Source organism: Gasterosteus aculeatus, chromosome 5 (genome assembly GCF_964276395.1).
Source record: "Gasterosteus aculeatus chromosome 5, fGasAcu3.hap1.1, whole genome shotgun sequence".
NCBI classification, from domain to species: domain Eukaryota; kingdom Metazoa; phylum Chordata; class Actinopteri; order Perciformes; family Gasterosteidae; genus Gasterosteus; species Gasterosteus aculeatus.
The window spans coordinates 15,293,780-15,318,655 of NC_135692.1; the positions used below are offsets into that span (position 1 = coordinate 15,293,780).

Genomic DNA, 24,876 nt, shown 5'->3' on the forward strand with positions numbered 1-24,876 from the left:
GTTCATAGTCCCCCAGAACGCAAGCAATCAAGTGGTATTTCATTATTGTGAAAGAGTGATACGGATTTTATCACTTTGTGAAGAAAAAAACGAAACAGTCAAAGTAAACTTTAATTAATATACATGTTTAATAATAGTTGAAAAGCACTAAAAAAATCACATGGAATGGTTTGTGATAAACATGAAGTGCATGATGACAATACACAGTTTCCAGATTGTTATATATATTGATCCAGTACTACAATTGCAAAAGTAATTTTACAGTATGTTAGTGCTGGTGAACATGGAGCATAATCACTTCTGCAGATGGCTTAAATTACTCTTATTTTCGGCATTTACTTTTATATTTTCTTTTCAGATGACCAATAACCTGAAAGAAAATAAGAGAGACAAGTAAATTAATAAAGGTTATACGGTTTTCATGTCATTTAAACATTCTCTTTTACTTTAAAACTCTAAATCAGAGAGAGCACAGCCACATTCTGAGATGGACCTCAAGCTGCACCTCCCCCCCCTACACACCTGGGTCAGGAGGAGGACAAGAGAGCCCTTGTTCAGAGTTTAGCAGATTGAGAGGAGGCTATACCCAGCAGCATGGAGACGTCATTGGCCGAGGTCAGCCACGAACCGCCGTCCGCCACCAGGACGGTTCCGGTCACGTAGGAGGAGGCCCGGCTGGCCAAGAACAGAGTGCAGTGGGCCATCTCGGTCTTGTTGCCGGCTCGTTGCAGAGGAATGGACTGGAACAGACCGGCCGCCTCCCCCCTGGGACCACCTGAGGGATTAAAAACAAAAAATGTAGTCTCTCGTTTTCGCTAACCATTTCAATGTGTTATTCGTTACATTGCTTGTTAAGTGTGTTTTCTTACCCAGTCTGCGGAAGCCCTCCGTGCCAGAGACGGGACCTGGAGCCACACTGTTGACTCTGACCCCACTGGGCCCCCACTCCACGGCCAGGTGCTTGGTCATGGCATCTGGGGACAGCAGAGGCACCACTGAGGTACTGATTCCAATTTTTCATATAATTGCAATGACATCACGAGAGCGCTCACCATTAGCCGCCTTAGCAGAGCCAGCGTGGACCTGTAGGCCCTGTCCTCTGTATCCAAGTGTGGCAGAGATGTTGACGATGTTCCCGCCGTGAGCCTGCATGCAAAAATGATGGGAAACTCAAAGTCCATGCGACGGGTAACTAATCTAATCGGCTCCAGAGTGCAGGGGCAGTAGATTAAATCCCATTTAGCCCCCATGGACCTGAGACATATTGTGTCACACAGACAGGAAACGTACGTGGAACCACTTCTCATAAACCACTTTGCTGGTGTTGAAGGTACCCATGGTGTCGATCTCCATCACGGTCTTGAAGGCGTTGAAGGAGAGCGAGCTGGCCGGGCACAGGAAGTTTCCAGCAGCATCTGTCAACAACAAACAGAAGGGATTGTGGGTAATTAGTGATACTTCTATGTCATTATGAAGAGTGTTGACTACAGACTGTCTGTGGTGTTTAACTCTAAATGGACCACCATTTACAAAATGAACATTAAGCTGTATTGACGAAGACTTGAAGAAACTAGAGATTGACGACATAAGATCACAATGTTTACTGAGGGAATAAAGAGTAATTTTCTCAAAGACGTCTATAGGATCAGAACAGCTGCCCCCTGGTGGTCAGTAGAGGGAATGCAGCTTTAACTTGTATATGTAACGTTACAAACGTCACGTCACTACATACATAAGTACATGTTATGTAGTGATGTAACAGTTTGTAGATGGACCAGGGTGCAAATACGGAAGATAAAGATTGATACGGCATCAGGGAAGTTGATGATTAAACTCAATATTTCACACTTCACCTCATGTTCAAAGTACAGTCACACACATATTCACCCTCGAGGCCCTTTAAAATGCCTTCACACCTCTGTTGCCGTGAGGGTCATTAGCACAAAAACACTTTGAGGCTGGTTACGAAGAGATGACATACTGTTAATGAGGATGTCGATGCGTCCCAACTCTCTCAGCGTCTCATCCACAGCCGCCGTGATGCTCTGAGGCTGCCTCACGTCCAGGCACAGAGGCAGGCAGCGGCGGCCCGACGCGGCGGACAACTTTTTAGCCGCCTGGGCGTACGCACAATCATTTTACGTCACGATGTAAAGTGTATTTTTTTTTTTAAGATTGCGGAAATGACGTAAGAAGAATCACCTCTTTGAGCTTGTCCAAATTCCTGCTCGCAATCACGGTGTCGCAGCCATGCCTGAAAGGAAATAAATGAACAATAACAATACTTGTGACCGCCTGCTGTATTGTGTTGATATTAACGTAAACAACAGGACATCCACATGTGAAATGACAGAGAGTGTGTGTTGCTGGTTTGGAGAAAAGATCACACATTTCTGCCACATGAGTCAGTTGTTGATTGATTGATTTCAACTTTGTCACGCAACCAAAGTGATGGAAGTCTGAACCGTCAGATAACAAAACTAGAAGGTTTAAAGTGCACGTAAGCACACACCATCAGGCTCACACATTCCACTGTTAAAGAGTAATAATAATGACATAAAGTCTGTGTGTATTCAAGGACGGCAACTGCTAAATATAGTAAAATAACTGCCAGATCTGGAAGTGTTAAAGAAACAAGCGGGTGGTCCTCTCACCTCATGAAGATTTCAGCTATCCTGAGGCCAATGCCAGATCCACCACCTGTTATAAAAGCCACCTGATCTCTGAAAGTTGAACGTGTAAACCCTCAAAGGTCACTTCACGGGGTTATTACAATAGCAGGCATAACAGCAGGCAACGTGCGCTGCATTTTCATGCACACTTCCACACGTACTTTAGTAAATCTGGACTGTAAATGTGCGTGTATGAAGTGAGGCAGTCGTCCGTGCCAACGTCCTCGGGCAGCAGCTCTCCTTTTCTCTCCGGCTCTGCCATTCTGATGAATAATGAATATATGAATAATTAACTCGGTGCAATGTGGCATTGAGAAGATGCACTAAATGACCGAAATACCCAATTAGTCCTCTGCAGCGCTTTAATGAAGCTCACGAAACAAATCGTTGTTGTTGTTGTTTTTTCTGTCTTTTAAATCAATATATCACTCTTCAAAAGCCCATCTGAAGTATTTATTCGAAGCGTGCGTGTGCACGTGCGCGCGCACGAGTGTGCACGAGCTTGAAGCGAAGGGAAGTTTGCGTGGGCATGAACGTTGACTCAACGTCGCGTTATCGCTAGCTAGCTAGCTAGCTGCTGCTAGCTAGCTAGCGTCGCGTTAAAGTGCAACAAGCCGCGCGCAGCTCCTCTTCGACGCCACGCGGCGTATAAACGACAAGGAGGAAAAGACAACTCACGTCTCGGCCTCATCCGCCACCCGCGTCTCTTCTGAAGGAAACTATTTGCACTTTGGACGTTAACTTTTTTTCGCCGTCTTCTCGCGGAGGATTGTGGGTAATGAAGTCCGGCCAAGTAGCGTTCAAGAGCGTACACATGTCATGTTCATTACGTTAAATTACGTGTCATTTAGCTGACGCTTTTTATCCAAAACGACTTACAATAAGTGCATTTCAACCACGAGGATACAAAGAACAAGAAACAAGAAAGTGCAATTTCCTTAACATTCCTAACGTACTTTGTTACTATGAGAGCATCAGGAGTAGAGAAGACGGGAACGATCTGATTCATTCTCCTAGAAATGGAAAGGCCCTTAATGATCGTAAGTGCACAGGAGGAGAAAGAGAGCAGTGATTCTGTTGCTCATCTACAATAACATCTCCCTCCAACCCTGGAATGACCGACCCATGGTTTACGGTTTCAGGGCTGAGGCTGATCCGTGTGCATTAGTCTGAGAGTGGAACCTTATTGATCGGTACTTTGGGATTTACTGTAGGAAAAAGCCACGTGCAATGGATCCCTTAAATACTGGTTGGAGAATCGTCTTTGCGCCTTGAGGCCTGGGAGTATCACTGTTGCAAGATGAGTGCTTTTGGTAACCTGATTAGTTTTTCAAAGTGGGGGAGTGAACAAGAAAAGCATAAAGTAGAACATTAGAACATTGAAATGGATACCCGATACATTACGTCACTGAAGGTTCTAACTTGACCTCAAATGACCCTCTAGTTTTCTGAACTTTTTCACATGAACCCATATGTTTTGGATGGAGATGTCTGCCATTATTAGCTTCTATGAGTCTATTGTTATGTGGTACAGGCAAGTAACTGGCTTTGTAATAAAAATTGTTTTATTGTTATATAATTTAACTAGGTGTGGTTGTGCGTCCTTGTGGCTGATTTTCACGGCATTTCGGTCAAATGCAATCTGCACTGAATTAAATAGTATCATTTATACATTCTTTTTTTAAAGCAGATAATGTTTATATGATGTACCAAACTGACTTTTTTACTAGGTTTAAATAACCTAAATCAAAGGCTTTCAAGATAAATACAGTATTTCACTAACTTGAAATAAATTGAGATAAATGGTCGGCAGTTATGTGCACTTGATCTGAACAGGAAATGTAATTTGATGCTAACAGGCAGATGGCGCCGTTTGTCTTTTCTTCTTGAGCCCACTGATTAAAAACCATTTGCAGTACTCTCTACATCTTAATACAACTGCATTAACCTCCCTCTCTCTGTAAATTATGTTTGTTGAGCCCAAATATTCATGTTTTAAAGGTTTTAACCTCACGTAAAGCTCAAAAGTTTTTGGAAGTTAATACAAATAAATGAAGGTAAGAATAAATAACTGATTTACTGATAAATGCTAAAACCAACCATCATAAGAGGTGGAGAGTCATAAACGCAGCAGAACAATTTGGCTCATTAATACAGTCCATCCGCAGTTATAAGCTTCCATTGTTACGCTGTAATATCTATTAAAACGTTGCAATTGCTAGCTAACATTGGTCACCTTAGACTAATGTTTTTTATTCTAGACCCAGTGAGGCTGCAGCAGTGAGTACGAGTTTGTGGTCATTAGTGAGGAAACAAGTGTATTTTTTTTATTCTTTTAAATGATTCAGTCTTGTTTTAGTTTTTTTCTCCTGATGCAGGTACAAGGCTTGTACCAAAGACTGTCTCTGTTCAGGCCGTTGACTCAGACGGTTAATTGTGTCATGAGCCGCACTCAGCTCCAGCTATGAAAGGTCCATTATCCCCCCGGTGGCCCCGAGGCCAGAGCCGGCCTACGGCCCCGCAGCGGGGGCCGGCCTCTGTCCGTGTCTCTGCTCTTGGACGGTCTGTGCGCCTTTGCTCTGCACCTCTGTGGGGGGCTTTGAAGTGACGGGTTGTCCTCTCTCCTCCAGACCCAGCAGCCCGCTGCTGGCCTCCCACAACCTGCGAGCCGCCTCCTCATCCAGGGCTTGGGGGGCCGGTTCCTTTTCGGTCATCACGTCGTAGTACCTTCCCGTCACCCCTTCCATCTCCTCGGACACTGCCAGGTAGACGCTGGACTGGGCCCCCAGCTCCGGGCTCTTTACCAACATGGAGAAAAAGGGACCTGTGGGGCGAGTGGGGAGGCAGGGGGGGAGGGTGCTGATTTAAACTCAGCAGGAACACCATGTTTTAAAACTCTATCCCTGAAGCCATTGGAGTTTCATAATGTTTTACATCATCTCAATAACAAACACGGTCCTCCTGGGGAGAGGTTTTTTATTACCTTTGAGTGCATGTATTAAAAAATCATTGCACTATAAAAATTAGATGCTGGCATTTATTTTGGTTTATTTATAGACACATTCATGAAAGCAGAGTTGTGTCTTTATCGTATTTCCCTTTAAAATGGCTGGTTGACAATTGAAGATAATATAAGGTTGTATTGTTAAAAAATGTTCAGCACCTTTTTCCACAATTTATAGTCAATAAATTGCATGTGCATTTGGTGATATCCCCACATTCAGAATCCAGTAAGAAAGCACGGTACTCACTGAGCACGGAGCTGGAGAACTGCGATTGGTGCAGACCCGTGTGCCTCCCGAGCTCCGTGGCAACGACGCCAGGGTGCACGGCGTTCGCCGTGACTCCTGTGCCTGTCGCGGAGACGCGGCATCGTTTAAGAATACACAACCGCGGGCCGATGACAAACAAGAACAGTGGGTCGCGCTCCCTCCCACACGTGCCCACGCCAGCCCGTTGACTTGCCTTGTAATCGTTTGGCGAGCTCTCTGGTGAAAAGCACGTTGGCGAGCTTGCTCTGACAGTACGCCTGCTTGGTGTCGAACTTCTTCTTCTCCCAGTTCAAGTCCTCGAAGTCAATCTTTCCGACGATGTGGGCGAGTGAGGAGAGGTTGATCACTCGGCTGGGCGCCGACTCTTTCAACTTATCCAGCAGAAGATTTGTCAACAAAAAGTGGCCTGTGGGAAGACAGAAACAAGTTAGCGATGGAGGGAGCGAGGCTTCATTTGCACCGCCCGTCTAATTGGTTTGTTCAGTCACAGCCGGTACCTAAGTGGTTCACTCCAAACTGCATGTCGAAGCTGTCTTCGGTCTTCCCTGCTGGGCATCTCATGACTCCAGCATTGTTTATGAGCACGTCCACACGCTGCTCCGCTACAAGAAAAGGACCTTGCTGTTGAAGAGGTTGTAGCTGAGTGCACTTCGTTTTAATAACTAGACAGTGAGCTGCTTTGTTTTGTCACCTTGCTTGATTCTCTCTGCAAACTCTCGTACGGATTTCACGGAGGCCAGGTCGAGGTGACACGCGTAAACGTTAGGATTCAGGGTACTCCCTCTTATGTCCTTTGCAGCCGCCTCGCACTTCTCCAAGTCCCGACATCCCATAATGATTCGACCTCCTGAAGATGCCGAAATTGGGGAAAGAAGCGCGTCACTGAGAGCAAAAGAACTGCTGGGGCGGTTACGCGTGTGTGGGACGGGGGTGTTTGGCACCAGTTTCCTCCCCCACCTCTCCTGGCCAGTTCTCGGGCCGTCTCCTTCCCGATGCCCGTGTTGGCGCCTGTTACGACCACGGTCTTCCCGTTGATGGTAGCCTTACTGGGACACCGGCCTCCAGTCACATAGTTCCTATGGGAGGAATCACATTTCAGAGCCATCACATCGTCAGCATCACCACCCGGCCTGGTGGAAGACATTCTAATCTAGTTTATAGATCTTCAATATTCAGGTTTTATGTTTATATGTTGAATTGTGTTTTATCACACTGACAAAGAACCCAGAATTGACCACCAGTTGTCTTATTAACTCAGAACGTCATGAACATGTTTACAATCTAATAAATACAATACAATCACTCTGTTGCTGCCTTTGTGAAGCACATCTGTGTAGCTGAGCTGATGTCGTTGTGAACGTTGATTAACTTAATAACTGGACATAACGAGGCTATCTGTCAAACCTTAAAAAGTTACATGAATGCACATGTTGTGTGTTTTATGTAAAAGCAGCAGATGTGACACAAAAATGAAAATAATTGTTAAAACTACCTGGTTAAGTTACATCATGAGACAGCGGGCGCGTTACGACTCACTTCAGTAAAGCAGCGGCTCCAAACACGGTCCCGAAAACAGACACAGGTAAAATATATTTGCTCATTTCTTCCGGGAAATGCAGCCAGCATCTAAGTTACAGAATTCAGAACTGTTTCCAACCCTGTTTCCACCTTTTGGTTCGATAACACTGCGCATCGGTGACAAGGTTAACCGCGCACACGTTAAGCGTCATCAGCTGAGCGTGAAGCCAAAGGCATTGTGGGAAATGCAGTGCGAAATAGAGTGAACGTCCAAAACGAGCGATAGTCGAGATTTGTAATTAACAGACACACTTTTATGTAGAACTGTAAGAATTTTAGTGTTTTTTTTTAATCGTGTGTTTTATTTTACTCTTTCAACAACAACACACACACACTTAAGCATCTTAGTGCTTCAATATATCAAGATAAATGTAGTCGCTGTTGTTTCTCTTTCAACAAAAAACATTACCATACATTCTGGCTTTTACTTCTGGGATGCGCGAAAGTGTTGCTGCCTCGGGGAATAACAGCAATGTTAAACCAAGATAATCCCTCAATTACATTTACAATTGTTCTTGACACATATTGGGAATATAACTGTCATGAGAACAAAGACATTGTGGCCTCAAATTGCTTTTTCTGCTTCAAGGACTTTGCTGTTCTATCTTTGGGGAGCCGGGTGAGACTGAGCGGGTGAAAGAGGGAAGGAGGCAGAGGGGAAAGAAGGCTATTCGTGACAGAGGAGGGCTGATTGCTGCTGGAGGGTCACTCTCGTGTCTGGAGGTGTGAGGACCGGGGTGCAGCTATGAGGGCCTCACCACATGCTCTCTAACGTAAAAACAAATCCGTTTCAACTTTACATGTTTTTAACGTTGGCAACATCCTCCGGAGATTTACTGGATTTTCTTTTCATGTGACAAAGTGTTTAAGATTCTTTTTTAAGTAAGTACTGACATTATTCTTTCCTCCCATTTTTCCTAATGATGAAATCCCCAGACGGTGGTACACTCTGACATCTTAATGGTGCTTTGTGGTGCTGTGGCAGCTTAAGGCATTCACTTTCAAGGTTTTCAGCATAATCATTTGATTTTGTCGTCTACAGAGAACAAGACTAAAACTGTTTTTTCCTCCCTAACTCTATAACCCTGTTCTAAAAACAGATTGGGGTGAAACACAAGTTGAATCTAATTGTGGTCCAGAAAGTCCAAACCCTTTAAGAGACCAAAGCTTGAGGCCTGCGTTAACATCCGTCCACTGTGACAACGCAGTTTCTAGGACACAAACTTAAACTCTGCGTGAAGATACTTTTGAGAAGAGGGGGTGAAAAAAAACAAGGCCACCCATTTGCAAAAAGTCGTGGTGAACTTGAGGTGACACATAAAAAGTGAAAACTAGGACGCGCGTGGTGCTGGAGAAGGAGCAGACCTGCTCTATTTGTTCACAGCTCAGCGGCCCGCGGTGTGTTTTGACCCGTGGCGCGTCAGCACGGCAGCCCACAGTGACCTTGGCTGAGATTTATGATGGCTCCGTTTCCAAGATGACCCCAAGGAAACTCCTCGCCTGCCTAACCCGTCTGTGTGAGACACCTGAACGTCCCAAAGAGCCACTAAAGATGCAGCGATTCAATATCCACCCCCGAACATGACCGCTCGACGAGTGTTTATCCCTCAGAGTGAGCCTCACCTGCATCTCCGATAAAGCAGAAAAAAAGGTACATGCACTGATGCAAAAGAATTAACAAATAAGACCAATAGAAATAAGTTGTTCATATGAATGTATCTTGTAAATCTTCATGAGGATCTTCTTATTATTTCAGTATACACTCTGTGTGTAGTATTTAACACTTAGAGGGAATTCTTATTTTTACTGCACCAACAATGCATTATTTTACCTTATCTTATGTGAGCAGACGCCTCCAACCCATCTGAGTGTTGATTGCTGAAGATGCATTGAGGTTTAGTCTGGCAGGAGGCCTGTCGTTAAACATGTGCAGGGCACTGAATTAATTGAAAGTCAGTTAAGCTGTTACCTAATAAGGACGGTTGGCAAAGTCACCGCTTGAACAACTTGAGGCCATAAGCTGCTGAATTATGCAGGGGGGGTGCAGCTTGTTATTCCATCAAAGCTGGAATCCAAAAAAAGGTGGGAAAACGCTCGCGGACGCATTGGGGCTGAATGGCCGGTTTGTTGCGCGCGGCCAGGCGCTAGGACCCGGGACACGTGAGCCAGAGGGCGGAGATGGCGAAGCAAAGACGGAGTTGACTGGCAGCCGAGGAGCAGGATCTCAAACGCCCCCCACACACCACCACCCCCCACCCCCACCACACACTTGTCTCCTCACCCCCAGGAGTTGGACCGACGGACCGAGCAGAGCGACCGGCCGCTGTGGAGAGCGAGTGGCGACGGATGTGGTCCGTGCGTGTTGCAGAGTGCGCGGGGGGAGAGGGGATGGGGGAGGATAGGGGGGAGGGGGGGGTGTTTTGCTGAGTGCGTGGATGCGAGTGAATGAGTTCGCCTCAGTGTGCGGTGCTGAACTGGGTCATGCGGACCGCTGGTGGAACGGGAGATAAACACACACACACACACACACACGCACACGCACGCACACGCAACCCCCCCTCCCGCAGGTCGAGATGGTGCGCGCTCACGGGAGGGATCCCAGCCCGAGTCCTCATCTCAGCCTCCAGTACCAGATGCTGCTTTGAGGAGCCTCCGCCGGGGACGAGATCTTCATCCGAGCTTTTCCATCCCGTGAAAGCGGTTTTGTTTTTCTTTAGGTTTTGAATGGATCTGCACGCGCTTTTTAGCGCGCACCCTTGATACCTCAACTTTGTCGATCGGGTTCTTTGCGGACCGGAGCGCGGCGGCTCTTCCTCGCCGAGCGGATGCAGGACCATGGAGGAGAGAGACAGGTCGCCAGCAGGTGAGGGAGTCCTCCCGATGAAACAAAAGCCCCCAAAATCATAAATCATAAATATATATATATTTTTTTCATTAAAAAATATAGTTCAGATTGGTATTAGTGCATTTTAAGTGTTTTTTAGTGTAATTCTGATGATTGTGAAGAAACAAATGCAAAAAGTTACACAGTAATGCAGCTGCATTTACCACCGAGGATTAACTCTCACTGGAGTTAATGGTCGAGCTGCGTCTACACTTCAGCCACAATCCTCGTAAAACTCTCCGATCTGTGCAAGATGGACACGCGCTCATCCGGGGAAATCCAATTTTAACGACCCTTTTATACTGTGTCCTGCGCGGACAGGTGATATCTCATCGTCAATGCAGGCCAATGCATTTCAATGAGCAGCTGGCTGCGATAGAGCACAGCCTCTGAAGGCCAATCCTGCAGGAAATGGACTGTAAACAAGAGGGAACAGCTTCTAATACACACAGACACACATCCTGTGACGGGGAAGTCTAGGACCTCGAGTAAAATGATTAGTGCAAAGCTGCTTGGCCGGCAGCAGGTGTGTTATGGCACCAAAACACTGTAAACGCATACAGACAGAAAGCGCTATAATTCTTATAGTTGCGCCTGAATCAATCATCACAATTAATATACGCCGGGGTAGAAAATGCTCCACTTTTCAAACACATCTGCATACAAGCTGGGACCGTCACCAAAACAAAAATCTCCCCTCAAACGATCCACCTTTGAATTAATCAAAAATATCCCAAACTGATTTTGCCGCCACAGACCACAAATAAACGGACCGTATTCGTACGGCTTCAACAGATTCCAGACAAGGACCCGTTTCAACGGCTGGCACGTCTAAACCCATCACTGCCCCTCACAGAGCCACACAACTTACAGAAAGACACACACTCATGTTACAGTGAATACCGGCAAAATAGTCACAACAACATTTTAATCAGTTCAATGAGAGGAAATCAGACTCGACAGACACAGTCTGCTGCAGGAAAACATGGCTGCCCAGAGAACAGGAATTATCTCTAATTACTATAGACAGTCAATTAGAACGTACAGGGAACAACCCGTGTGGGGGGCGATTAAAGAAACAACACCCTTCAATAGCAAACAACAACATTTGACGGCGACACCGTGAGAAAGAGACATCGTCTGTTTGGCTTGTGAACGGTATGTTTTTGTTTCCGTATTGTGTGGTTTGTCGCGTCGCACTTCCCTTTGCAGCGATGACTCGTATCCGGTCATGCAATTAAAGCATAGTAGGAATTTAATCCGAGTGAGCGGGGGTAATTGCAGCCTCTGAGGCCTCCATTAGAGGCCGCGAGCGGCCTCACAAATCACCGTATTCTGTTTGTTTGCCTCGGGGTGGGGGGCGAATTGGTCTAAGAAAAAAAAAAAAGCAGCGTCCTCCTTAGCTCCGACATCATTTAGCCACGCCCCCCCCTTTCAGACCCCATTTTCTGAGCTCATAATAGAGTCCCATTTCCCCATGTGTTTGGCATCAAAGGGACAGAGTTACAGCATGTGGGACGAAGGGGGGGGGGGGGGGGGGGGTGCTTCAATTCAGTCTCACTTCACCCAGTCCTTCTCTCTCTCTCTCCCCCTCTCTCTCTCTCTCTCTCTCTCCCTCTCTCTCTCTCTCTTCGTCCGCTTCCCTCGTCACACAATACCCCTCTTCTGAAACTTGGGGCTATTAGATTGTGAGAGATTAGGTGGATTATTCCATTATTGCAGTGAAAGTTCAAGCTGAAAAGATGTTTTTACAGGAGTCGTGTTTATTCTGCATTGGCATGTTTTTTTCTGGTTTGTCAATGGGCCTGTTTTTAATGTCGTTATCGGCCATTTGTGGTCCCAGCACCATTACATCACATCGCAAGAGCCGAGTGTCCTTTCACCTTCCGTCCCTCCTTTCCTCCCTTTCCAGTCAGAGTTTTGATCCCTGGAACCTTGGATTATCCCCGTTTCTCGGGCTTTAGTTCATCCCGGCAGGCTGATGGTCAGCAGGGGTGTGAGGCAAACAATAGCGGGGGAGAAAGGGATGACGGGGAGGGGAGAGTCGGGCACGGGTGTGCACGGTACTCCAGTCTCGAGCTGAGAGCGAGGCATTTGTCGTAGTGCGGACCCGCGGTCCGAGCCGAGGGTCCACCTATCACAGCACAGCGGGGGGGAGGGGGGGGGCTCTAAACCCACCTACTCACCAGAAGGTGATTCTGTTTTCTTGCACCTGAATAAGGAACAGAGTGTCCTGACAGCAGCACGACGGAGCCCGTTTCGTTTGTGATCGAATGACAGATTGTTTCGGATCGCAGTGATTTATTATTGGTCTGCACTGTGTGTGTGTGTGTGTGGGGGAGAGGGGGGGTCACATAGATGCATCTGTTTGTGTATACATGCAGTTGTTTTCTTTCCGTCAGTGGGAGAAACCACCTCGATCACATCATATTTAACTCACAGTTCTCACTTTGACCCGGAGGCGAGGCGCGTCGGGCATTTCGACGCTAAATTGGACACGAGAGATGAGTCTTCACCCGTAATGACTCTCCTGCCGAGAGCAGAGCAACCGGTCCATTAGCAGTATAGAGAGACGTGAAGCAGGCTCCACAGTCTATCTCTTTCTTTCATTAGTCCCTTGTTTACATTTTTGAGAACAGACAAGAGAGAACTAGGAGAGGAGGAAGGAAACTGTCGGGGGGAAATGTGTTAAAGACAAAGAAACCACTTAAACTCCATTGACCAATTCTTCATCGTTGTGTTGGCCCATGTATTCAGGTCTGAACCCCCTATGAAAACATTTAACAATAGCGTCCAATAGCCCCAAATCTCCATCCGACAGCTGGTGATATATTTTAGTTTGGACCAAAGAAGTGGACAAAGATTGACACGGCATCACAGCAGCAATTTGCCATCGCGGCTAAAAGTGGAGCTTATCTCCGAGAACAGATGCAACTTGTGCCACCTGGGTCCACACAAAGACACCAATTCACCGGTGTAACCGTCAGACATCACGGCCCGAGGCTGTCAAGAAGCGGTCCGCGAGAAAGAGGGACGGTTGTCACCTGCGTCACGGGATAAATCTCTTTTCTCATCTCCAAATAGGTGTTTGTAGAAGAAAAGGTCAGCTGCTTCTGCGTTTTAATCTCATGTGTGAGTCTCGCGGGCCCAGCGGGTTTCCAGACCGGCGCTGCGTCTATTGGGACGTGAAGCTGAGTGTTTTTCTGGGAACAACCTGGTTTTATTAAGAGGGTTGTACTGCGAATCTCCTCAGCTCTATTTGGGTAATTGTTAAATGGACCAGATAGACGTTCCGTATTTGAGGGGAATTAGTGGCAGGTAAACAGAGCGCCGCAGCTGTCTTGTTTTCAGGCAATCGTTGTTATTTTGTTTATTTACTGACAACGGTTGTCAAAAACTGTCAGGAGACCTTTCGTCGCGATTAGAACGAGCGAACAAATGCCGACGTTTTCGAGGTGCAAGCTGAACATTGCAAAACGTTACAGGAATAAAGTGGGACGTGTCTGCGAAAAAGGCACATAGATGATCGACAGTGAGTGGGACCGCCTCAAAGACGGCATTGCAATGTGCCTCGAGCTACATCATCTTCTGCGAGGAGAGGAGAGGGGAGGAGAGGGGAGGAGAGGAGACGGGAGGAGAGGAGAGGAGCAGCACGGGGGAGATCAGTGGGTAACGTGGTCGAACGCTGCGGCTCTGCAGCTGCTGGCTCTCAGAGGAGCACAAAGGGCCTTTTTGAGTGTCAGTGTGCGACTGTCACACTAGACCTCCCTGCACCCCCCACACCACCCCCATCTCCCCTCTCCCCTCTCCAATCTCCCCCCACCTCCGTCTCACACACAACAATCCCAGCACAAAACTTGATCACCACACCTCCAGGGCACTACACTGCAGTTTGTGGTTCACACTGACAGCATCAGTCCAGCTACGGGGGAGAGCACCGACTCCCACTCGCCACATTTCAGAACTCTTAATTCAGTTCTGCAAAGGAAACGAGTGGCAGGCATCCGTGCACTGTTGGCTGAGGCGGTCGGGTTTGCTTTTGTCTTTGTGGGAGCGGAGCAATGTGATTAAGATCCGTGCCGCACATTCTGCCTGTGGAGCCGACTGGAGGAAGTGCCAGTAAAAAACACGCGCTCCCTTCGCTCTGCTTTGCTGCTGCTGATAAAGCCTATGGGGGGGGGGAGACGGAAGGGGGGGGGGTTGTCAGGGGAAATGGGCTCCCGGTCCGTGTGTCTGTCTTGCTTTAGTGTTCAATCATTGAACCTGGATATTGATATTGATTGTAGGCTGCTCGGTGGGCACATTGAGTAGGCTACAGAATTCACAGTCTCTTATATAAGCGACTCACTGATAATCTAGAAGCATGTCTTGGCTACAGAGAAACACACGTTCTACCTGCAGAATCTTCTTCTTCGTGTGTTGAGAGCGATGTTTTGCAGCTACATGTGACCTTATCCTCCTACAAGACAGCTGAGGAACCTCCGCACCTTTTCTATACTGCACAGTATATAACGACACCTGTCAGTCAACACGTTTGCGATGCTCTGGTTTGAACCAGCGGTTCTGAGAAACTGGCTGCGGGGGGGGGGAACAAAGTGCAAAGCGCTTGCCTTTGAATGATTGATGAAAAAAGCCATCAGCAAAAATGGTTTGTGCTGATTTGATTAGTGGGCCCGTGTTTGTGTGTGTTTGTGTGTGTTTGTGTGCGCACTGCGCATGATTGCATGATGACGTTTGATTGAGATTAGCGGGATCCACCTCATTTCCTCCAAAGGTCCATTTTGCACAGTTTGATGAGCTTGATGACGGTGACAGAAGCTCACCTGCAGTCTGGTCGGTTGGTACATTTAGTGTGCGGCTGTATTTTCCCTCCTGGGATCAGTTTGACCTTTGATTTCAAACTTTTGCACTTCTGACATTCAGCAATAACTTTTCTGTTACAGCATTTCCATCTTTCCTACAGCTTTACACCTTTAGACTGAAATACGTACTGTGCAAAGCAAATGTGTTTCCAAGCAACCTCTTTCCTCACAACTCGACTGTCTTCACCAACTGTTGGGAAATGTACTCTATAAGAATGAATGCTGACAGATGATGCCATGCCTTACCAGCGTTTATATCCCACGGCGCTGCCGGCTCTCCATTTATTTCCATTTGTTTGTCCTTCTACCTGGTTGCATTGATTTTCCTATAGCAGTCTGCCAGTAAGTGCTGTCTGAGAACAGCCGCGGGCCGCAGTGATCCAGAGGGACAGCAGGGAGTCCAAAGCATTTACTGACAGATCATTTACTGAGCAACCTCATTGTATGGAAATGAAGGTCTGTTAAAGCCTTCCTGATTCCACCAGCCTTTGGGACACACTGCAAGGACAAGAATAACTAAATAAAATAGGACAAAATACCAGCCTGATCTCCAAAACCTGTTCGTAAAAATGTATACGAAAATCTTGAACATACAAATTTGTAACAATACATATAAATAAATACGCACTGCAACTGATGACGTCACCCTGTTCTGAGTGAACGGGGACCTGCGCCCCGTAAACACACTTTGTGAAGTCTCGATGTAAAATAAACGTGTTATGATTGCATTTTTAACGAGAAATCAATGTTAACTTGTAAGAATAGAATACTAACCCTAACCCCCTCAAAAAATCCAACATGGCGGAGAGACGTTCACTCAAGAAACCAACATGGTCCGCCATGTTGTTCATTCAAGGGGCGTGGTTAACCACCGCCAGTTCCTATGTATTGTTACGAATTTGTATGTTCAAGATTTTCGTATTCATTTTTACGAACAGGTTTTGGAGACCACGCTGCAAAATACGTAAAGGATGAGCGCCAACTTAAGAGGATTCTGTCTCAGATATTTATAATACAAACTTTTTGTTTCTTGTAACTTGTATTTGTCACATTTTGTCCAGCAAATCAAAAGATATATATATATGTACTGTATTTACTCTTCACCATTATCTAATGTCACGTGCCGTCATCACAGCAGCTGTGAACCTGATGTTTGTTCCTCCTCACTCAGCCTGCCCCACAGCGTCAAGGCCAGCCTGTCCCTTTCTCCCTCCGGGCCGGGGCGGGCGGGCAGCGCCGGGGGCTCCCCCACGTCCAAGGTGGGCTACTGCGGAGGGGCGCCCGTGGAGGACATGCAGGCGCTGGCCATCACCTCTCTGTCAGCAGCAGACGTAGCCAAACAATACGAGCACATCCGCGAGCTGGGGAAGGGCACGTACGGCAAGGTGGACCTGGTGGAGCATCGGACGCAGGGTGAGTCGGTCAAGGTCGCGGCCCGTCGCGCTTTGGACTGTCGTGCGGTCGGGATCGTTCGGGTCTCAGCATCTTGCCAGCGTTTCCCACCAGCTGAGGGCAGATGTTGTAACGCCTACAAAGGCTCACGAGGGTTTGTTAGGGATTCTTCAGGGTCACTATTTAATCCGTGGGTTGTAAGACAATGGAGGTTTATTGAGCTGTCAGCGTTTGGAGGCGGTATAACGAAGCCTCGCAGAGCGATGTGAAGAGATGCTCGACGTTTCCGCAGCTGCGATCTGGAACAGCTGGTTGTGATCTGTGTGATGGAAACACATGTTTATATGAATGAATGTAACGGCTGTCATTCACCCAGGGTTCTCTGGTTGTAAACCTCTCCTTTTTCTTTTCAGGCACCAAAATGGCGCTCAAGTTTGTCACCAAAAACAAGACTAAGCTCAAGAGTTTCCTGCGGGAGTACAGCCTAACCGGCTCACTCAGCTGCAGCCCTTTCATTATCAAAGTCCTGGACGTCCTCTTTGAGACGGAGGACAGCTATGTGTTTGGACAAGAATATGCCCACGCCGGGGACCTCTTCGACATCATCCCCCCGCAGGTAAAGCAATCGTTCTCCCTTCCACCAATCCCCGTCCTCCCTCAGCCAGAGCCGCTCCAATCATCCCCCATGTTCAAAGGAGGCAGTTTTTAACAAGCTCTCCTGGGGTGCGAGACTTGTCTTTGTCCCGGTTTTGTCTCCGCTCTCTCTTTGCGTTAGTGCTATTCCAGTAGATGCGGTGGGTGCATGACTTCAAGGTCCTTCTGAAGACTCATTAAAAACGGCTGCAGCGGAACTCAAAACTTTAAGGCTCTTTTATGATTTTCGCCGTGCTCCTTCGTCCCACCTCTCAGTATCACCATCACCTCCTCTTTTCGACTGTAGCGTAACCTCCCCACGCCCGAGCTCCTTCCCCTGCTATCGCCTCCCACGCGATGTACTGCATATATTAGACAGCATTTATCCAAACCTCTATTCTCCTTCGTTCGTTTCGTTCTCTCTCTCTTCTCCCCAGGTGGGTCTGCCGGAGGAAATGGTCAAACGCTGCATGCAGCAGCTGGGCCTGGCTCTGGACTTCATGCACGGTAAAAACCTGGTGCATCGGGACGTCAAGCCGGAGAACGTCCTCCTTTTCGACCGCGAGTGCCGCCGCATCAAACTGGCCGACTTTGGCATGACCCGGCGCGTGGGGTGCCGCGTGAAGCGGGTGAGCGGCACCATCCCCTACACGGCGCCAGAGGTGTGCCGCGCCAGCCGCGCCGAGGGCTTCCTCGTGACCACCAGCCTGGATGTCTGGGCGTTCGGCGTTCTGATCTTCTGCATGTTGACGGGCAACTTCCCCTGGGAGGCGGCGCTGGCGGCCGACGCCTTCTACGAGGAGTTTCGGCGCTGGCAGAAAGCAGGGTGTCCCGCGGGGACCTACCCGTCTCAGTGGCGCCGCTTCACCGAGGACGCCCTGCGCATGTTCCAGCGCCTGCTCGCCGCCGAGCCGGACAAACGCTGCGGGGTCAAGGACGTCTTCTGCTTCGTCAAGTACGAGCTGGTCAGCGAGCTGAGACGCAGGGCGTCTTGCCGGGCCAAGAGAGGCGAGAGGTCGAGCTCGGGGGCGTGCGCCGGCAGCTGCACTTCGTCCGCGTCCTCGCGTTCCTCGCACAGACACCCCGAGCCCTCCACCCCCCCGGGGACATCCTGCATGCGCCCGGCGCCGCTCAAACGCAGCGTCCTGTCCGACCCGCTGTCCCCCAGAGAGGACCCTGGACAACACCAGTCTCCAGGCCGGGACAAGAACAAAAGCCAGATGGTAATGGCGACGGCCATCGAGATCTGTGTGTGACCGCGGCGACATTAGGAGGCTTTTCACAGTGATGACAAGCCGTGAGGAGGTGATAATGAATTCCGCAGGGACCAAGAGGGTCAGCCTACTTTAACCACGGAGGAGATGCTCACGGCCCCGGCCGTGGAAATGGACACCATCAATAAGCGGCACACACTTGGACGGCTTATCACTGGCTCACGCTGTTGAGCTTTTGAGTTGTGACCGAAGGCCGCTTCTTAGACGCTGGAGTCCCCGATGCTCCGCTCAGCAGCCCAGACACTTTCTGTGTTTTCTGTCCTGTGGTGGTGCTAGTGGTTCTATACTTAGACCGTTCATAGAAAATGGACTCATCACTCAGTGTCTCTTTAGCTTTGAGTCGTGTCTCTTTTCCAGTGTTTGTTCATCTCAGAGTAAACTTCCTCTGATGTGGTGAGGCCGGTGATTCGGGGCCAATCTACCCGAACCGGCTGTTCCTCGCGCTTCCTGCCAACTTCCAATACATACCATTTAATTTTTTCAACAGCCAGTGTTACGACGAGAAACTTTAGAAAGAAACCTCTATGTAGCAGTTTGTTTGAGACGTCTTCTTCTTCATCCCCTCATAACACTTCACCGGGTCACTTCCTGTTCTGTTATTAGCGACAAACCATTGACTGGTCGAACTACTTCTTTCACTTTTGTAGGGATTAAAAAGGTGTAAAAAGATGGTGATTAACGCACAAATAAGAGGAGTAGAAATGTCTTTTCATTATTTATTTTCTACCTGCCTTGTGTTTTTGTTTCCAAATCCTAAAGCACAAGATTTTGTAACGTCTTACATTATAAATTTGTTATCTTTATTGTAAATAATTGGATATTTCTAGTGCACCATATTATCAGGTAGTTATGTAGCGTTAATCATTTTCTACAACAAGAAATGGGGTTTTAGAGTTTTACAGGTCGGGACAATGCATTGTATGTAGCAACAAAGCATTAGAAAATACCACAATGTACAGTATATAACAACAAAGTAAATATATAGATACATGAAGAGCCTTTCACGATGTATAACATGGTAGCAGCAGCAGTTCTCTTTTTCGTTGTTTTTAGTTTTTTGTCTGAAATGACCCAGCTATAACAGACATCGCTCCTTTCTGCATTTTCCTCTCTATAAGCATTCCAAGAGCAACATCCATCGCGCCGCCGCGCTTCCAAACTTAGGGTTAGGGTCCTCGTCCAATCGGCCAGGGTCAAGATCTTCACAAGCCAGTTGGCCACCTCCAAAAAAGGCGTTCCGACATTTGGACTGTCAACATGCACATGCGTAACACACCGCGGGAATCTGTCGCTCGACTGTAATTTCCATCTGCTTCTCTCTCTGGGAATTCATCCCAATGTGTCCCCGGAATAGAAGAGCCCAGGTGTGTGTTATCTGTAGGGATGACCTCTGTGTCAGCTGTAGACCCCGAGCAGCGTTCTGCCTCAGAGACACTGCTCATTAAAAAAAGCATCTACAAAGCGGAGTACGTTGAATGTGAATGCTTCCATGCATGCTCATTACCGTCTTTTGTCTTCTTGCTTGAACTGCGGCGGTGTGTGCGTTTCTATTTCCGCGTGTGTGTGTGTGTGTGTGTGCGCCTGAATGTGCGCTGGCCGTCTCTCTCCTAATTTCCCCCGCTCCTCCCGTGACAGCCCATCAGCGCTGTCGCCATAGTGACGGTGCCAGTGGCCCCCCTGGTTCGCCTTCTGTCCTCTTCTTGAAAATCAAGTCTAATTGAGCCCAAATGGAAAAAACTGGTCACCAACCCCCCTCCTCCACTCAGCCACAGCTCCTCGTGATAGTTTCTTAGCTTGTTATACTGATACGTTTCTGCAGTTTCCTGTATTTTATGAGCCACTTCTCAGACCTACTTCTTTATCTACTGTCATCGGGCACAGTCTGATCTATTGATGGCCCCTTTGTCTCGTTCCATTCTTAGTCTCGACTCTTGAGGCTTAAGACTTGTCAACGGAACGTGCTGTACGCTGCCTCAAAGAAGGTCAGTGTGTAAACGCAGGATCTGCATAGTAATAAAGACGGGTACTAGATGTGTTAAAGGTTACATAGAGGAAAGCAACCTAACGCAACCCAATGCCCCCAAATTAAATATAGCGCATCTCAACATTACTTGATGCAAGTAAAATTGACTTAATGTAAAGCGTAGCATACTGCAGATCATCAAGTAAAGTGAGCAGTCAGTGACGCACTTATTCAACATAACGTGAAGAAATGAAGAAACACGCAGTGCGCGGATACGACAGGACGCCACGCGTCGTTCTGATGTGAGGAGCTGTGATTTTGTTGAACATTACAGCCACTAGCAGCGTCAGACTGCTGTTGCTGTCTCTCATGGACTGTTATGACAGGAACTGTCGAGTTTAATGATGAGGTGTCAAATAATATCAAGTTTCAGTGAAGTGCTGGCGCAGGCTTCCGTTCACTTCCGGTTATTTCCAATGAACAATGAGCTGCTTTGTGCCAGCAGATGTTGTTGTAGAATCTAATGCATATACTGTATGTTCTGTGTCTTTAAAACAATTAAATACGATTAAACAAAACATGTTGGAGTGAATTGCTGCAGCACATGTTACAGCTGCAGGTTATTTCTGTGGATGCTTAGAAGTATTGTGGTGGTATTTCCTCCTGGCCTTCAGGGAAAGCACGTTCAGCCCGGCTTTGTAAGGTTCCCAGACTCCACATCAGGGGAAGGTCAGCTTGGATCACATTTGATCTCCCGAGGCTTTGGTCTAATTCGCCAGCGAGCCACCAGAATGTTCTAATGGGCTGACTTCTTTCTGAAAGCCCAATTACCACATCTGGAGATAGCAGTTATCTGCAGCTCTCAAAGAGCAAACGAGTTCAAGGACGGCGAGGAATGCGGCACTGAAGACGAGAACGGCATCGGCCCACCAACCCGCTTAACGCCGCCGTTGTGTCAGAGTGCAGGAGTTTGCTGGAGTTGCTGTCAGTCGCTGTCAAAAACTATAATCAGTTTAGACAATGCAGGACAGAGGAAAGGTCAACCACGACACACGGGGCTCGTGCAGTGAGTGGAAGCCTGTTCTCTGCAGCCATCGAGTGTCAGCACGAGGGTCCTAATTGTGTTTGCTCAAACGCACATCTGAGAAGGTGGAAAATGCTCTTTCAGAAAGAACAGGAAAACCTATTCGTCCAATTATCCCTTAACATATTTAGTGCGTTCTGCTTAAAGCATAAACAATTGCAGCATTTCCTTAATAATTTTTCTGGATAATTGAAAAATACCATGCGATATTACTACTTACATGGGCTGAAATTACCCCGATGTTAAAGAAAATCAGAATCAAACCAGTTCATTTTAAATGGGCATGAGCTGTGTTCACATGCACCACTTAATGTTATCGGCTATGAAGGAAAATTAAAGCTGTGTAAGTGGGCAAACATGTTAAGGCAAAGCGTTCATGTGGGGGCTGAATGCATAGTGAACCAAGAATGAACGTTTCCCAAGCTGCATTCTGCAGAGTAATGCTATTTTCTGCTAATTCTAACACCACAGCGAACATATGGTACAGTATTAAACCTCCCGTGTCACCTCAGCGTCCCGCTTCTGCACCTACAGATGAATCACTCTGAAACGCGCCCTGAACTCTTCCTCTGTGTCTGATGGATTCTGGGAAGCAGCTGCAGTGTGAAGGTGATCTCAGCAGGAGGTTGACTACGCAGGGATGTTCTCTGCTCCCTCAGATCTGGAATCAGGCATCACGCGAAACGCTGTCTGAGAGAAAGAGAAAGGAAAAGAGAGGCGAAGAATTGCAGAGAAGAAGCGATTTCTCAGGTGGGACAAACGTGTTTGTGTCTGTTGGGGAGTTGCACGAGGGCAAAGAGAGTGTACAGCGAGTATAAGCAGCGAGGTCATTAGAAGATAAATTGGCCTCCTTTTAGGTCTCTGAAATGTGTTCCATCAGAAAGCCTTTTTGTGTGTTTCCCACCTGAGGAATTCTGTCAGCGACAGACTTAAACTCTCAGACGATGGTTGGTCATCTGCCGGCATCGCTATGGCAACTGAGAAGATATCCTCAAAGAGCCCTGAAAATCTTCTTTTAGAAACCGGAACTATCTTCCTACGAACACTCACTGCGTATTTGATTGTGTGTTGTGTGTTGTACAGAGACATTTTGTCCAGTGGGTGTTCTGTCTCCAGCACTCAGGAGGATGTCGGTTTAGCTTTATTTTTTTTAATCATATTTTCCCTCAAAACACAACTGGCCACCGCACATCAAACACTACGCAGTTCTCAAATACATCAGAAACTCAAAGGGAGGAAGGGTATTTACGCGCTAAAAATTCCTACCGATGCATTGTTTTGGATTCATAAATTTAAATTGAGGGAGAGAGGGAGGGAGGGGTAGAGATATTAATAAACGTTCCACTTGTAGCAGTATTGCATTAAACCCACTGAGGCAGAATTAAAATGAGAAGGATTTCTCGTAAGATGATTTCTGAATAAAGCAGTTATTGCTTTTTTATTCTGGGAGACTGACATAATAATAAGTCTCAGCTGCTGACAAGTTCATGTTAGCTAATACGCCTCTCAGCGTGGACACTATTATGGGATAATGGTGTCCTAAACGTTAAGATATAATCTAGCAGGCGGTAGAAGAAGAAATAATCCTATAGTTTATAACTTGACTTTAATAAAGCAGAGTTTTACTGAAATGAGTTCAACGTCCATCTGCCAATGCTTCTGTGACAAAAGTACAATGTCAAACACGGAGAAAGCAAACTTTCAGCGTTGGTGACCTCGACACAGATGTGCTGATACACAACAAAATAATGATTCACAACACAATACAATTTTTTCTTCTTGCCCGTTAACACCACGACTCCCCTTTGGATTGGTCGACAACAGCATCATCCGCATGTCATTGTCGCCTGGTAAATTGCAAAGACCCCGCGGGATTCTGCTCAAGCGCTGCTCATAATCAGAGTCGTCACTTTCAATTATCCGGTAATGAGTTTGGGTAAGACGTGGGGTAACGAGAGGTGCAGCTGAGACGGAGGAATCACAGGCTGCCGCTCGGCAGAGACAACTCAAGATTCAAGATGTTCGTGTCACATGTGGAGGACGAGAGATGGAGCTGGATGTTTAAATGATCTTCATGAGGCAGAGCTTGTAATTAAAATCGCAGCAGCCTGAATCCACTTAATTCAGATTTTTTCCCAATATACATACAGTATAGTATAGTGGTGATAGTGTCGTAACTGAGTACCTATTTTCAGGTTCTTGTTCTTTACTTGAGTATTACTGTTGCATCTTTATCAGTTAAGTAACTAGTAAGACGCATTTAATGGGCTCATAATTTCTGTCCTAATTGGAAAATATTGAAAAATGGACATTTATATACAATCAACATATGATATAATGATGAGTGAATATTCACTTGGGTTCAAAAGGGGAATGCACGTTTATTTCTCTGGAAATCAACAACTGTGCAGAAATACAACCACCCAAAGCAATGTGACATGTGCTTCACCTCTGCATAAAGTAGAGGCAGATTATAGCTAAAAACCAGAAAACCCTTTTAAAAAAGCTACGCATGTGCTGTAGGTCAAACGAACCCTGTGAATGAACTGAAGAAGTGAAGCGCCTCACAACCTCACGCTGCTCGCTGCAGGTCACAGGGTTTTCTCTGAAAAGTTTGATTGGACCCGACAACACATGCTGTTGGTTTCCGAGAGGTGATTAAAACAAGTCCCATGCAGTCTGAAGTGGTTTCTCTGCATCTGGCGGAGCAGACGCCCCCGTCCATGTCGCCGGGGTAATCTCAATTTATCATGGGGATGGGTAACAGGATATGACTGGATGCTTGTTGTTTGTCATTAAACACCAGCGGGGAGAAGCTTTTATGAAGCAAACAGAGACAGCCATCCAATTCTCGTCAAATACACAACACGTCCCGAGAGGGAAGGAGAGGTGGCTCGAAGGAGCCCGTGTTCAACTGTGGGACGGTAGACCTGAGGGTTCTATGTGAAGAAGAGAAGAAAAGGCTCTGCAGTGTAGCTCATTAACTGCACTAGCAGTAAAAACACCACGCGGAAGAGACCACCTCATTAATTATCTCATTGTGCGTAATGTAATTACGACAGCTCTGCCGGCTCTCCTGTTTCAACACATCGTTAAAGCTCCTGTGCTGCGGGATGTTGCTTTGCTGCCCTAAACAGTTGAGGGTCAAACATTTGTCAAAACTTGACAGTTTTTTTTGGGGGGGGGAGGTGGGTGGGGGTGTGAGCAGAGAAACTGACTGCTTTAGTCCCGGAGACAGATTATAGATTTAAAAGATGAAATG

At 47.1% G+C, this 24,876-nt stretch overlaps 3 protein-coding genes across 9 annotated transcripts; 1 reads left to right on the forward strand and 2 right to left on the reverse strand.

The window, feature by feature from the left end:
• Positions 1-109: 109 nt before the first annotated feature.
• Positions 110-3,491, reverse strand: decr2 (2,4-dienoyl CoA reductase 2, peroxisomal). Of its 4 annotated transcripts, none has more exons than XM_040176605.2 (10): positions 3,351-3,491; positions 2,834-2,935; positions 2,655-2,723; positions 2,203-2,254; positions 1,982-2,117; positions 1,291-1,415; positions 1,053-1,146; positions 870-974; positions 587-775; positions 110-370 (listed from the first exon to the last, which is right to left on the reverse strand). In XM_040176605.2, exons 2-10 carry the CDS (start codon positions 2,932-2,934, stop codon positions 342-344), a joined length of 900 nt encoding a protein of 299 aa, XP_040032539.1. In that variant the 5' UTR covers position 2,935; positions 3,351-3,491; the 3' UTR covers positions 110-341. The 4 variants fall into 4 exon arrangements, with proteins under 4 accessions (XP_040032539.1, XP_040032536.1, XP_077959914.1 ...); XM_040176602.2 differs by having other exon boundaries at positions 523-775; XM_078103788.1 differs by lacking the exon at positions 3,351-3,491 and adding an exon at positions 3,013-3,164.
• A 1,486-nt stretch (positions 3,492-4,977) lies between these two features.
• Positions 4,978-7,773, reverse strand: LOC120819324 (retinol dehydrogenase 13). Of its 3 annotated transcripts, none has more exons than XM_040176600.2 (7): positions 7,437-7,773; positions 6,902-7,020; positions 6,636-6,791; positions 6,442-6,546; positions 6,138-6,350; positions 5,924-6,025; positions 4,978-5,496 (listed from the first exon to the last, which is right to left on the reverse strand). In XM_040176600.2, exons 3-7 carry the CDS (start codon positions 6,775-6,777, stop codon positions 5,183-5,185), a joined length of 876 nt encoding a protein of 291 aa, XP_040032534.2. In that variant the 5' UTR covers positions 6,778-6,791; positions 6,902-7,020; positions 7,437-7,773; the 3' UTR covers positions 4,978-5,182. The 3 variants fall into 3 exon arrangements, with proteins under 3 accessions (XP_040032534.2, XP_040032532.2, XP_040032531.2); XM_040176598.2 differs by having other exon boundaries at positions 7,481-7,737; XM_040176597.2 differs by lacking the exon at positions 7,437-7,773 and having other exon boundaries at positions 6,902-7,202.
• A 1,937-nt stretch (positions 7,774-9,710) lies between these two features.
• sbk1 (SH3 domain binding kinase 1) lies at positions 9,711-21,108 on the forward strand. Of its 2 annotated transcripts, XM_078103790.1 has the most exons (5): positions 9,711-9,873; positions 10,240-10,385; positions 16,440-16,681; positions 17,074-17,276; positions 17,731-21,108. In XM_078103790.1, exons 2-5 carry the CDS (start codon positions 10,348-10,350, stop codon positions 18,547-18,549), a joined length of 1,302 nt encoding a protein of 433 aa, XP_077959916.1. In that variant the 5' UTR covers positions 9,711-9,873; positions 10,240-10,347; the 3' UTR covers positions 18,550-21,108. The 2 variants fall into 2 exon arrangements, with proteins under 2 accessions (XP_077959916.1, XP_040032530.1); XM_040176596.2 differs by lacking the exon at positions 9,711-9,873 and having other exon boundaries at positions 10,054-10,385.
• Positions 21,109-24,876: the final 3,768 nt, after the last annotated feature.